Source organism: Mesocricetus auratus, unplaced genomic scaffold, assembly GCF_017639785.1.
Source record: "Mesocricetus auratus isolate SY011 unplaced genomic scaffold, BCM_Maur_2.0 Super-Scaffold_6730, whole genome shotgun sequence".
In the NCBI taxonomy this organism is placed as follows: domain Eukaryota; kingdom Metazoa; phylum Chordata; class Mammalia; order Rodentia; family Cricetidae; genus Mesocricetus; species Mesocricetus auratus.
Genome location: NW_024429184.1, coordinates 93,521,771 through 93,536,575, shown reverse-complemented (window position 1 = coordinate 93,536,575; position 14,805 = coordinate 93,521,771). Strand labels below are relative to the sequence as shown.

The following is a 14,805-nucleotide window of genomic DNA, read 5'->3' as shown; positions in this document are numbered from 1 at the left end:
AGGTCCAACTCTTAAGCTGGCGGAGTCAGAGCTAACTCCAGGCGGCAAGTGTTAGCACTGACCAGAATTGTGAGAAAGGAAAATTTTGAGATGTCCTAAAGTTAGTTAGAAGGCGGTGGGGTGGGGCTTGGGGGATGGGATGAGAGGTGGAGAGGAGAGATAAGATACTATTTGGCTAACAGTTTAGGGCAAACCAGCAAAAACAAACAGATAACCCAGACTTTACCTTCTGAAACGTGTGGTGGAACCTTGTCTCTGAAGCACAGGAGGCAAAAGCCACCAGTGTGTCTCACGTTCCGCTCAGCATCCCAGCCATCTGAGAAACCACAAGCACGTCTACACACGATCTTTATTACAGAGCTACCTACAGCTCCTCTGCACCACGGGAGGTTGCTGTACTTTCTTTCCCCAAAGCTCAGGTACTGTAGACGTCTTCTAACTGCCACCACCCTGCAGCTGCAGCTATAAGATTTTGTTCCAGGACCCGGACCTTTATTTCTCTGGCTACCATCTCTAAGGCTCCATTGACCCTTATTTACAAGCTCCCTCCATCTGTAGAGTTTGAGTTCAACCTAAAGAAAACACTGTCTTCCGGTCCTTTGATTGTCTTGGAGGCACTCATATTGTGAGCTTCCTGTGGTCTGAGACCCACACTAGACCCCTTGCTGTGTCCTGAGCCACACCGCTGTGTCAGAGAACCGTCTGGCTCTTTCTTGTGTTGCCCGACTTATTTAATCTAAGGTCAGGATGTCTCTCCAACTCTTGAGCAAGGGTGTGACTTCCCACTCCTTGTCAAGCCCTTTCTGTCTCTTAATTCAGCTGTCATTCTTGATTGATTATGACCCAACCAGGAGTTGGATGCCCTCAGCATCCTTGGGCTAGGGTGTATGGTTTCCTACCTGATTTCATAGGACTTCTGAGCTAAGAATAGCTAATTATTATTATTTTTTGTGATGGTCTCTCTACATAGCTCTGGCTATGTAGTCACTCTGTAGATCAGGCTGGCCTTGAACTCACAGAGATTTGTCATTCAATACTTCCCAGGGATTAAAGGCATGTGCCACCAAGCCTGGAACTAATTATGGGTTTTAGTGGTTGGGGGAAATTTTTTTAAACATTTCACAACAAAGAAAAAATTAAAGTGTCATGTCCATAAATAAAATTTGATCCATCTAGAGAAAGACACACTCTGACTTTATGGGCTGTGGGTTATTTTGCCTTTATGGCACCTTCCTCCATAAAAATCAATCAATAAGTTAGTTAACAAATAAATAGAAATTATGTTTTATGACTTTATTGATAGAAAGATAATATTGGGAATTTTGTTATCATTTCTTTTTAATTCTGGCTTTATTGATTAATTTATGAGGTTCTCTCTATAGTCCAGGCTGGCCTGGAAGTCACAGCAATCCTCCTGCCCTAGTCTCTCGTAGTGTTGGGATTATAGGCCCGAATCACCACATCTGACTTTCTTCTGTCAAAAGCAATTACAATTAAAATATTTTCATAAACCTCCAAAAAATATGTTGCCCTTTGGCATTCTGCCAAATAGATAGAGAAGTTGACCCAGCTTTCTTAAATGTCTGGCTACTGCCGCATGGCTGATGGAGCTGAGCAGATAAAATCGAGACTGTGTCTTTGGCAAAACCTAGTCATGCCCTGGGCTTTGCACAAAGCTTATCAGCTCTTGGTCCAGTGTTTTAGCAAAGGAGAAAAGAGAGTACACAGAAAAGTGACTTACCTGGTGACACACAAGCTGTGTGACCCCAGGATTGTGACCCAAGAGAAAAGGCCTGCTGTTGAATACTCATTCATTCTCAGGCCTCCCTGAATGCTTTCTCCTGCAAGTCAGCCGGAGGGCAGGAGGAAGGAAGGCCTCCGGGCCCCACAGTTAAGTTCTGGGGGGGGGGGCAGGTGAAAGAGCCGAGCTCTCTGGGCAGCTGCCCTACTGCAGGGTAATTTGATCAAGTGATGACAATTGGTGCTCTTACAAAACCATTCTTTGTACTCATCGTGATACCTCTCAGGAGGAAGGTTATGACCGCATGAAATGACTGGATTCCTTCTACCCACAAGACCAGAATTCCACAGGTTCTAACCTGGTATGACTGTCATACGCTGAGGTTTACACACTCAGCTGGAAGACATCAGGCGTCTTGTTCTGGCCATTGCAAGTCAAGCAAAGATGAAGGCCAGGATGCTGCTGGGCTGATTTCCAAGCCCCGCATGGAAGCATTAAACTCCACCCCCCCCCTTGGAGACACTGGTCGTACAAGAGGCTAAGGTGTGGGTTCCCGAGCCTCAGATCTTCCTGTCTCTTCTTATACACACCTCCTGCCTCCTTCACTTTGTTCCTTCTCGTCTCCATGCCTCCCTCTTCCTCAAGTTGAGTTGACTTTTCAACTGCCGTTACTCCCTGGGCATTTTCTTGATTTCTTCCCCTTCTGCCCATTCCCACAATGGTTTCCTTCCTGGGCTCCCTAGTGCAGGTCTCCACATCTAAACCTCTGTGACCGTGTCTCTCTTCACAACAAATCTTCCTGTCCTCTCTCTGAGACAGGTTTCTTTGTGTAGCCCTGGATGTCCTGGGGGTAGACCAGACTAACCTCTAACTCAAGCAATTTTCCTGCCTCTGCCTCAAGAGTGCTGGGATTAAAGGCGTGCGCCACCATGCCCAGATCAATTTGGCTTTTCTTAACAAGGCTTCCAAGGGTTCCCTGAGATTCTCCCTCCCATGCCCCAGCCTTCTGAATGCACCAGGCTTCCGGTTAGCAGGAGTCTGGTGCCAGCTGCTCCCTCTGCCTTCTTTACCAAGCTGACTCCATCATAACCTCCCGTAACATTGTTTGCTGAAGGCCCTACTTTTTAATACCGTGACATTGATGTCAAGACTTCAACCCATGGATTTAAGGGAACACAGCATTGGTCCATACCAGAGAGCTACTCTGCACTCCCCTTGGCCCAGCTCTACTATTGCATCTTAGATAGCCCAGGCAGGACTAGATGCTATTACTTTTAGGTGTTCCCCTCCCCTCCTCATCTTTGGTGCCTTGGACTCTATTGTCTTACTTAGTATATTGCCACGTGACTGCTTTTCTCTGTGATCCTCCAGTGACCATGAGCTCCACCTGGGCCTCTCTAACTCCATGCCTCGCACAGCACCTGGGACTCTAGGCCACATCTGGATCGGTGCAGGGAGGGGGGGCGCACACACTGCAACGCCACCTTTAGGACATGAGGTTTGGATTGGCTATCCTGGGGCTACATGGCCTTCTTCCAGCCCAAGTCTGATTATAAAACACATGGGTGTGCTTCCCCAGCCTCTAGGAGAATGTTTCCATGAGATACTTCAGCCAAGTAAAGCAAATACCTTGTACTCTCCTGAAGCCACACCTGTAGTTTTAACCTGGGGACAATGACAAGTACCAGGAGGTGGTGACTCTTGTATGTACAACTAATCATTTACTTGCCTGATCTGTTTACTAAGAAGCATCACATGTGCACACACCTAACATTAAACACAGGGCACACATTCCGAGGTTACTATAAAGCATTAAGGCATCTCTACAAAATATACGCATTTCTGAGAGCTTATCCACTTAAGACTCACCCACTAAAAATCACATTACATAATTAAAGATTTTATTTAAACTTGTTAATGTTTTATGAGTGAACCAAGTGGCCTTTTAGACCAGCTGATATACAGATAATTAGTTATAAAAATTATCGATGAGGCTAAGGAGTTAGCTCAGGCAACAGTAAAGTGCTTATTGAGCAAGCACAAAAACCTGAGTTCAGATCCCAGAACTCATAATAAAAGAAAAGTCCTGGATCACACTCCTGTTTCCCCTGTCCCTTGCCTCCAGGGCTTGGGTTACAGGGGTATCTCACTGTTCCTGGCTTTGTGTGTGGGTGCTGGGGACCAAACCTCAGGTCCTTATGTTTGCAGGGCAAGCATTCTGGTGACTGGGCCATCTCTGTAGCCTAATACCCTTTTTACATTTGGTAATAAACTACCAATCTGTGCATCATGAGTGGTGCTAGATGGGAAATGATGCTGTGTGTCCAGCAAAGTGCAAGCTCCTCCTGTCTCTTCTGTAGGATAGAGTCATTCAGGACAAGGCCCAGTCTGAGAAATCAGTTTACATAATAGCCTGTATCTTGGAGCAGGGTCCGACCTGATCTCAATGGCAATAGATCCCCAGACCATAACTGGGCCCTACAGACTGACTCTCAAGTTCATTATCTCATCTAGTTTTGTGTCTATTCTACGATGGAAGCACCACTATTACTCAAGACAAGAAAATAGAGGCTTAGAGAAGTGAGCCTGATGGTGAACCTCTGATTATATACAGAGGCAGGGTTCAACCTCTGACTTGAAACTCTGGATACAATGAGGGGAGTAAGTGAGCCCTTGCTTCACACAATGGTGAAGCTACCTACTAGGAATGGGGCAGAGGAAAGTGAGGGAAAATGAATTCATTGGTGTTTGTAGCTTGGCTTTGGACTGACGGAGAGTATTCTATATGCAGGGCCATGATGATGACAGCCTGTGACCTCTCAGCCATCACCAAGCCCTGGGAGGTGCAAAGCAAGGTATGGACACTTTCTGTCCTGGCAGAGGGGCTCAATATTGGTAACCATTGTTTGTTTATTTGTTTTTTGTTTCTTTGTTTTTCGAGGCAGACTTTCTCTGTAGCTTTGGAGGCTGTCCTGGAACTAGCTCTTGTGACCAGGCTGGCCTTGAACTCACAGAGATCTGCCTCCCAAGTGCTGGGATCAAAGGCGTGTGCCACCACCGCCCGCTTGCTGACCATAGTTAATGAGACTGGACCCTTTTAGCCCAACTCCACTCTCTTGGTCTCAGTCCAGAGGCAAGAGGCAGTACCAGGGAAGGGGTGGGCTTTCCTCATTTGCTGAGCTTGAAACTCAAGTGAGGTGGGAGTTGGGGTCAGAGGATTTGGCCTCTGCATATGTGATCGGGTTCATCTGTTGCAGGTAGCTCTGCTGGTGGCTGCTGAGTTCTGGGAACAAGGTGACCTGGAGCGCACGGTGCTGCAGCAGAATCCCATTGTGAGTAGAGGGGGGTGTCATCAAGTTCAGTTTCTTCTCGACCCAGGGATGTGACCGATGACACAGGGCTGAGTGACCTTACCTTGGGGTGGTCTTTTACTAGCACAGTGGTTCTCTGAGGTGGCACATGGTTCCTGGACCCATTCCTTGAGAACAGAATGGGGACCAGAAACACATGCTCGACCACTCACCCTCTGCAGCTTGAAAGCCTTGTGGCCAGCATGTTGGTCCTTAGCTACCCCAGCTAAGCAGAGCTTGATCAGTGGACACCAAACTGATTGCTAGTAATACAGAGGTGCAGGGGCCACTTACCCTGGCTCCATTCTAGTTGCACAGGGCCAGCTAGGGGAAGCCTGTCTATCTGGGAACCTATCTTACCACTGAGAGCTGACTTGGCCGGGTCAGTCAGCTGGCTTCTGACAGTTAGAAACTGTCCCCAAAGGGTGGAGTTAGGAAGAAGGCCTGGAGAGGATGAATAAAAAAGACAAACCACTGGTGGGAGCCGGACTGAGCTGTGAGGGAGCCAAGGGTGCATGGGTCGCCACATGAGCAGAGTGTGGCAAGGGACACTGAGAGCCCCAAGCATTTGTAATCTTCCCTCCTCTGTCCTCTCTTCGCCTGCCTTGCCTCAGGCAGATTTTTAGGACCAGGCAAAAAGCAGCCACCTTCTTTGTCAAAATAGCTTAAGAACGGTATCTAGGCCACTTACTAATATTCTCTGAAACCTCGTGAGCTGTCATAATGCACATTGCTCTCGGCACCACTGCCATCTTTGTTTCTCTTAATATTTTAAAATGCTGACTGAATAGTTAGTGATCTCTTTGTACCATTAGCCAGAGTCAACAATTAGCAAAACTTGCCATTCTTGTTTTACCTATTCTGCTCCATGCTCCCTTCCTTTTTCTTTTGGCTGTGGTATTTTATGTGAATCCCAGACTCAGCCATTTCTTCCTGAACATTTTATCGCTAAGAAAGAAGATTTGATAACAGATTTAAAAAAAAAAAACCATGGCTAGGGCCACCACCATTTCCCACTTACAACATCAACAGTAATACTTTAACCAGTTCACTCCTAGTCTCTGCTCATTTTCTCTGATGGAGAAAAAGAATTCCGTTTATTTGTCCAAACCAGAATCCAAACAGTGTGGATCCAACCCTGAAGCCTCATGGAAGTATCAGGAGGTCACCCTAGGTTCCCTTTCTTCCTCCCCTCTCCTCTCTCTCTCCCCTTCCTCATCCCTCCCTTTCTACCCCCAGGCATTGTTAAAGACAGTAACTGTTTGTTTGTGTAGTATTTCCCACACTCTGGCTTGGTCACTTACACTCTGTACACTCATGAACACGTTCTCCTCTATATTCTACCTTTTCTCCAAATTGTTAGTCCAATCCGGAAGCTTGGTGAGTTTAGTACTTTATTTTACTACTGAAACAGAGCCTTCCACATCACAGGTTGGCCTTAGACTCTGTATCTAGGATGACTTTCAATTTGTGATTACAGGCTTGTACCACCATTCCCATTTCTTTTTTTCTTTTCTTTTCTTTTTTAAGCAAGAATGTTTCTTAGGTTGGGTGAGTCCCATGTCATTAACTCTTTCTCTCCCATGACAGCCTATGATGGACAGAAACAAGGCAGATGAGCTCCCCAAGCTTCAAGTTGGTTTCATTGACTTTGTGTGCACCTTTGTCTATAAGGTAGGCTTCCTAGAGCCCAGCAGACATCGGGAATAATGAACCCTGCCAAACATGTGACACTTTGCAGAAAAAAAAAAAACTTTGCCTCCAGTGGCACTTGGTTCTCAGGTCAGCTCTACAGAGGTAGGTACTTTTGGCTGAAGTCTGGAGCTCATTGGACAAATGGCTAAGCATGCTTTCATCGACACAATGTTGTTATAAAAAGGAAAGCTAGAATTTCTCCTGGAGTTCTTGTCCAGGTTAGTCTCCTTCGTGAGAGGCCTACCACTGCCAAGCTCATCTCCACTATCCACCTGTCTCCTCTTGGTTTTATGAACATGGCCAGGCTATGTTGCACAGGCTGACCTCCAACTCATGAGCCTCCTGTCACCACCTCCAAAGTGCTAGTATAATGTCTCTATACTACCATGCCCTACTCCACCTCCCATTAATTATTTTTCTTCTGACCACATTATACTCGGGGAGAGAGAGGTCAGAGACAATAAATGTCAGGGCCAGCATCTCCAAACCCACCCATGCAGCAGGACTTGAGCTGGGGCACCTAACACCCAAGCCAGAGAGAGGGGCCAAGTATCTCTGTTGTCACACAGACAGGCAGCATGACTGGTGCTCACACTGCCAGCAGTAGTGTTAGGCATGGCGTTGCTGGGCCTCATCACATTTACTGGCTTAATCCCAACTACTCTTGGGTAGGTGCTGTTACTATCCTACTATCTAGATGAAAGTGAGTTTTGGCAGTGACCGTCCCAAGGTCATATAGCTTCTGGTAGAGCCTAGACCACAACGTTGCCATCTCTGGGGATAGTAGATCCTGACTGGCCCCTCTTGCGATGGACCTTACTCACTTCAGCAAACCTACTTTGCCAATCTGCAACCCATTCTCTCACCTACTAATGCAAGAGTGATGAGACATCCCTTATGGGGTGGGTGTGGGGGACTCAAAAGACCCAAGGAAATAAATTGCCCCACAGATTGCAGTGTACCGTGCCCAAGGCATTATTCAGTCCCTAGAGTTGCAGGAGTTTATGTGAGCCATCATAATAGCCCAGGTTAAGTCAGTGAGTATTTATGAAGTGTTTGTGTGTTCTAGACTTTGGTTATGCTAAGCCAGAACCAACTGAGGGGATGAGGCAGCCAGTATTCCTGCCATCTCTAAGTGCCATCCTCTGGGAGAGGCAGGCAGAGGGAGTCATTATAAGGAAGTGGGAGTTGACTAGAGGAGGAATTTGGGGATATCCAACGGGGACTCAGTTTACCTAGGGGGGGTTAGAAAAGGTTTCCCTGAGGAAATGTTAGGGAACTAGGGACATCAAGGAAAAGGGGAAGGATAGAGTGTTCCAGAAAGAGAACAGTTATAGGAAGTCAGATAAGAGGAAACATTCATGAAGTGAGACTTGGGGTGACTTCCGGATAGTGAAAGGACAGAGATCAGTGAATGGCACACTAAGACGTACATGTCACCCTGAAGGAATGGCCATGGGGAAAGGAGGGAGAGGAGGGGCTCCCTAGTGTCAGCAGGATGAAGGGCAGCTCACACCAGTGCCAGGTAGAACACGCCCCAACTCGAGCCAGGGTCCTGGGGCAATGACCCTACCCTATAGTCTGTCTCTCTCTTCCTCCGTCCCTCTCACACTTCTTCCCAGGAGTTCTCCCGTTTCCATGAGGAAATTACACCCATGCTGGATGGGATAACCAACAACCGCAAGGAATGGAAGGCGCTGGCCGACGAGTATGAGGCCAAGGTGAAGGCGCTAGAGGAGGAGAAGCAGAAGCAGCAGGCAGCCAAGCAAGGTGTGCAGCAGAGGCCAGGCGGAGCCTTGGCCAGACACCCTTCAGCACACAGCGCATCTGCGCCTGGTGTCTCGGCGCTGCGTGGGAGGGTGCTGAGAGCATGGCAGACTCTGGTCCCTAGATGGAGGCCCAGGGATGCTCTAGGATCCACAGTTGAACACAAGGCAGAGCCACGTGTGGGCAGTGGTGGCGCACGCCTTTAATCCCAGCACTCGGGAGGCAGAGGCAGGAGGATCTCTGTGAGTTCCAGACCAGCCTGGTCTACAGAGCGAGTTCCAGGACATCTAGGGCTACAGAGAAACCAGAAAAAATAACCATATGTAGTGGAGGCTAAAAGATGGCTCAGTATGTAACATCATTGCCACATGGATGTGAGAACCTGAGTTCAGATCTCCAGAACTAACTTCAAGTCAGGTGCCACAGTGTGTGTGTGTGTGTGTGTGTGTGTGTGTGTGTGTGTGTGTGTAGAGAGAGAGAGAGTGATCACAACATTCCTATGCTGAAGACTGGCAGAGACAAGAGAATCTCCCAAAACTCACAAGCCAGGTAGCAATGAATAGTAAGAGACCCTGTTTCAAACATGGTGAAGAGACACCTGAGGTTGTTGGCTGACCTTCTTCCACATGTGAACCATGGCATGACCATACCTGCACTCATGCACATGACCATGTGCACAGGGGGTTGTGTAGAGTTGAGCATAGGGACACATGCTTGTAATCGCAGCATTCAGGAGACTAAGATAGGAGAATTGCTTTGAGCTCAAGGCCAGCCTTCTTGTTGATAGGTTTCCTGTAGCCCCGATGGTAGGTTTCTCCACTGATGCTGTTAGCCAGATCAAATTAAAAAGTACAAGACCAGGTTTATTTGGGCAAAGCACTCCCGGGTGACCCTCCAGCCCCCAGAGATGGGGAGGTGGGCAGGAGAGAAATCACAGGCCAGTCTAAAGGAGAGGCCTTAAATACCCTGTGGGTGCAGGGGCAGGTGATGGCGTGTCCTCTACAAGCTGGGTTTGTGCCCAATTATAACACTTTTAGGTGGGGCCTTAAGCAGCTAGCAGCTTCAAGGGAGGAGCTGCTGCCACTGTGGAACTGGGCTTTTGGTGGCTTTTCTGAAAGGGTGGGGTTTGGAGAGGGAGGAATGAACAGATCAAGCAGGGATGAGCTGGAGATTCCTGCTGAACACTCGTAAAAACAAAAACAAAAAAAGCCCACAACAACAACAAAAGGCTAGCAAGACGACTTAGCTCAAAAAAGCACAAATCTAATGATCTGAGTTCAGTCCTGGAGCCCATAAGAAGCCAGGGGGAATCACGTGTCTGCAACCTGAGCATTTCTACAGCGGGATGGGGAGAGCTCATAGGCCTGGGGTATACAAAGCAGTGGACCCCAGAGACCTTGCCTCAGGTGGAACTGAGTCCCACAAGTGATCCTCTGACCTCCACACGTGCTGTGGCATGTGTGACCCAGAGAGAGACAGAGACAGAGAGATAGATAGACAGAGGCTGTGTGCTGGAAGAGAGGTTAATGGGGGTGTCGCAGAGACGTCAACACCCTAGCTTCAGACGGAGTTGTCTGTCCCAGCTCCCCTCACATGACACCCTCCTCCCCTCCCCCTGGCTTGTCATTTCTTTGTCTGTGTGCTCTACTTCCTCATAGGACTTGGCTTCTTGTCCCTGCCACATGATGTCTGACTGTCTGAGCATAGACACTGTTGACCCCCAGTTCTTCTATGAGTAGACTGCGGGTGATTTAAAAGAACAATTTCCACAGGGTATCTTATATATCAGTGCCCTCTTGGGTGGGTTTAGCTACTGCAAAAACTGCCTTTGTGTAAACACGGGGCCTATGATTTTTCCTTTTTAAAAATAGTAGTGCTGGGACTTGAACCTAGGGCCTAACAAATACTAAGCAAGTGCTCTATCCCTGATCTATTCCTCTAGCCCAGGAGCTTTTTCTTAAAATATGAATTTGCTGTCTACATTTTAAAGTTGGGATACCCCGTGTTTAAACAAAACACAAACAGATTTTCACTTTTTCTTTTTTTTTTAAGAGTCGACATCTGTCCACACCAGTAGTCACGTCTGCGTGATGGTGGCTGAAGCCTTGGCCTTCTCTCCTCCATGTCAATTCCTGCAGCCTCCCATGTCTCACAGACATCTAAGCCATGGTTGCCATTTGCCACCCTGTGCTGCTTCTCAGTGGGGAAGCACTTCTGCTTCTCCTGCTTCTCCTGACACCTTCCCACCTCCCCTCTTCCCCCGCATCCCACTCCCCTTCCCTACCCAGTCTGCTCTCTGCCCGTGCCAAGCCTTCAGCTTTGTCCAAACAGGTCAAAGTTTGCTAGAGCTCTCTCTGACTCTCTGGGTGCTTTCCCGTCCTTCACAGGTGCTTCCGGGAACCAGCCAGGAGGAAACCCCAGCCCAGGGGGCGCACCTGCATCCAAGTCCTGTTGTATCCAGTAGCTGAGGACACTGCTGGCAGGTGGCACAGCCCTCAGGAAGGAAGGGGTCACCCCGGCCAATGGAAAGCCACATATCTTCTTGGATGGTTAAAGAATCCTTGAGAGCTGATAGAATACAGCAGGCGTCTATATCGTGAAGTGTTCTTGGACATTGCTTTGTTGCGGTTTTGTTTTTTGTTTTGTTTTAGACAGGGGACTCACTGTGTAACCCTAGCTGTCCTGAAACAAGTTCTGTAGACCAGGCTGGCTTGAACTCACAGAGATTTGCCTGCCTCTGCCTCCCAAGTGCTGGGATTAAAGGCTTGTACCACCCACCATGCCTAATTTAGAGATTGTTTTTAATCCTGAAACATCTATTGAGTTTGGCCCAATATTCTAGACTTCATATACTGACTTACTTTAATTATTTTTGTTCTTATAATTCTTATACGTTCTTATAATTTAGTGTTTTATTATGAAAGTTTTTGCTGATTCAAAAGTAGAGATCCAGATTTGAACACCAAGCTTTGGTCATATTTGTTTCATGGGTTTTTACATTCATTTTCAATCTTCCCCTCTCCCTTCCCTCATTTCTTTCTGGATCCCACCATGTAGTCCAGGCTTACTTTAAACTCTCAGGCTAGGAAGAGTATCTGTGTTCAATACCACCCGTGACTTAGCTGGCAGATTTAAAGGCAATTTCCACACATATCCCTTCAGTCTTCTATAGTCTTTAGAGGAAGTAAGCATCTTTAAAGGTCTCATGACTTACCGGGCATGGCAGCACACGTCTGTAATCCCAGCACTAAGGAAAGGACAGGGAAGATGGGGGAGTTTAAGAGGCCCTAGTCTAGACAGTGAGACCCTATCTCAAGGGGAAAGTCACACATCTTTCAAGAAAGAGAGCATTTTCTAACACAACACTGTCACATGGAGAGGGTGACCGTTTCATGCCCAGTCGTGAACTATGTACATAAACGGAGGACTGAGGGCTTCAGCAATTAGCTCTTCCTGGGGTTTCTTTGGTGGCATTTTTCAAGGGAACCTATGCCTGAGGAGGAAAAGCCTGGCCATGTTGCCCAACATGGGTCAACTGTGCAAGGCCATTCTGGCTCCAGGTCCCTAGTGCAGTAGTTTGATGGCAGCAGGAGCCAAGGGGCACCCTATACGAGAAGTCAGTGGGAGGGCAGCCTCTGAGTGAGAGGGGAGGGGAGAAGGGCGGAGGGGTGAGAAGGGCTTCCCTTTTATGAGGGGGCATGGTGCATGCACACAGGGAGTGTTCTACTTAGTGGCTGCAGCTGATGAAGTGTCCTGTTATGTCCCTAAGAGCAGGCCAGTGTAAATGCCTGAATGCTAACATTTCTCCCTTTTGTTTTTTATAAAAAGTTGAGGAAATAGGAAGGGGTAGCAGCTGGGCAGCAGTGGCGCACGCCTTTAGTTCTAGTGCTCGGGAGGCAGAGGCGGGTGAATCTCTGTGAGTTCGAGGCCAGCCTGGTCTACAAAGTAAATGCCAGGGCAGGCTCCAAAGCTACACAGAGAAACCCTGTCTCAAAAAACCAAAAACCAAAACCAAAAAAAAAAAAAACAAAAAAAACAAAAAAGGAAGGGGTAGCAGGTGAGGCTGGAATGATGGTGCTGTGTTCTCGAGACTGCTTCCTGTTGTCCTGGGGTCATCAGCATCTTTTGGGGACCTGAGAAAGCTGGGATGCTGGCCATTCCTGGGATAACTAGCTGTTTCACTCACTGCGTGGGCTCTGTAGGACCATCCTATGCTAGGAAAGCGCAGGTCTAGTTGAAGCAGTCTGTGAAGTTGGGCCACTTGGAGCTTGTCACTTTGAAGCTGTCCCAGATGCAGATTAAGGGATTCCCAGACCTAGCAAGATTCTGCAGAGCAGAAGAAGAAGTTAAATTTAGGGGGAATTTTTTTCTTAGGTCCTGATAATTGAGGGAGGGCAGTCCAAAAACCAGAGAAAGGTGGGTGAGAGCCCTCCCTCAGGAACAGGCAGGAAGTGGGGAAACTTAGGCTTTTGATTGGCAGCACTTACCTGTAGTGCATCTGACCTGTTCAGGGTAGATCCAAGTTGATTCCTTGGAGGACACAAGAAGTTTTTGAGTTTACAAAAAGAGAGATATTTTAGACACATTAGCATTCCCACTGTTGGCAATCTATACAGAAATCCACATTGTAGAAAAGGCAGTAGACTCACACCTTTGAGTCATAGGGGACCCAAGAATGACTCTGGTTAAAAAGCATTAACACTCTTTCCTCTGTCCAGAAGACTGAGTGAATATAGGTTAGACAGAAGTTTTTAGCACAATGAAAAGCACTTTTAAATCTATAGTTAGAAAACAATCAAAGGGAATTTAAAGTGCTAAGCTTGTGGCCATGACAATAGAAGTGGCTCTCTGCCAGAGCTAGATTAAATTGGAATCCCACCGATTAATGTTAGGACTATGAACTTTTGGAGTCTTACCATAACAGTGGCAAAGAAATCTGAGACGTGTTCCATCGTTTTCTATGCCCCAAACCACCTTCTTCTTATCACCACTTAAGTTTTCATATCCTCACATAAACAAACCTTAAAGCACCTTCTTTCTATCCAGTTTACCAGGAGACACAGATGTTTATTACTGAGGGCAGTCATTGTAGACCGAGTACCTTCCAAATAAAGGGATAGTAAAAGTTACGTTGAGATCTGTGAGTCTCCTTTCTAAGTCTGGGCAGTGGCATGGGACTCTCTGGGGTCCTGTTGGTTCTCACCACCTGGGCACGTTTGGTAGTCTTGCCTCTCCCAGTTCTGGGGCTAATGGTTGGTAGTCCTGTAACAAATAGTTGATCAGTCATTTGATTAGAGATTTTTCTAATATGTCATTGGAGATACATAGAGAAGAAACTGAAGAAGCAGGGTGTGTTTAGTAGAGATAGGAGAACAAGAAGAGGGCTCAGGGAGGAAAGGGTCTACTTCTTCATGGGGTTCTCAATCCAGTAGAGTTTAACATGGCTGTAGGGTGAAGCCTCATTCTTCTGGAATGGGGGACAAGGCAGTTGATCTCAGTGTTCTCTGAAACGTAAATGAGGTCCTGTTGGGGTTGATTGCACGAAGGAAAATTGTCTTCAGGTGGGGGAGTAAAGGGCTTTAGGTGGGACAAATTTTACATATATATATATCATTTACACACACATATATATGTAACTGATATATATATATATATATGTAATATAAATATATCACTGAAGGTGAGACTACAGGATTGGGTGGTATATTGGAATTCTTCAAGGAACGAAACAGTGTTAGACGTATAAGACCTCAGTTTTGTTTGGTTTCTATTTGATGAAGTTCACTTAATGAATAGGGGACATGGGCCTTAACCAGTTCATCCACCCCAGCAACCTCTCACGAAGGGAGAATTGCGGCCGGGTTAGGCTGGGTAGAGAGAGATGGAGGGTTTCCACAGAGGATCGGGAGCAAGTAACTGTGGAACTAAAGACTGTTGCTGGAGTGAAAGTGGGTGCCAGATGGTGGAGAGGAAGAGGAGACCGAAGGAGCTGAAGGAGGAGAATTTGTGAGTTGAGGTTGGTAAAGTGGAGGCTTGTTAGCAGGGTCAAGAGTAGTGGACGGAGCTGGGCGCATGCATGCCTTTAACCCCAACCAACACTGGGGGTGGGGAGAGGCAGAGGCAAGTGGATCTCTATGAGTTTGAGGCCAGCCTGGTCTACACAGTGAGCTCCAAGACAGGTTCCAAGAGCTACAGAGAAACCCTGTCTTAAACTCCCCCCTCTAAAAAAAGAGAGTAGTGGACAGTTCCTCT

At 47.2% G+C, this 14,805-nt stretch overlaps 1 protein-coding gene across 4 annotated transcripts in view; it reads left to right on the top strand.

Annotated features, from left to right (window-relative positions):
• Pde6a (phosphodiesterase 6A) overlaps nt 1-13,682 on the top strand; it is a 90,599-nt gene extending 76,917 nt beyond the window's left edge. For 3 of the 4 annotated variants that reach the window (XM_040741750.1, XM_005074681.3, XM_040741748.1), the window contains exons 18-22: nt 4,533-4,596; nt 4,999-5,073; nt 6,682-6,765; nt 8,409-8,556; nt 10,941-13,682. In XM_040741750.1, the coding sequence (XP_040597684.1) occupies nt 4,533-4,596; nt 4,999-5,073; nt 6,682-6,765; nt 8,409-8,556; nt 10,941-11,017 (448 nt within the window). In that variant the 3' untranslated portion in view covers nt 11,018-13,682. The remainder of the gene's footprint in view (nt 1-4,532; nt 4,597-4,998; nt 5,074-6,681; nt 6,766-8,408; nt 8,557-10,940) is intronic. The other variant, XM_040741749.1, reaches the window with a different exon arrangement.
• The last annotated feature ends 1,123 nt before the right edge of the window (nt 13,683-14,805 follow it).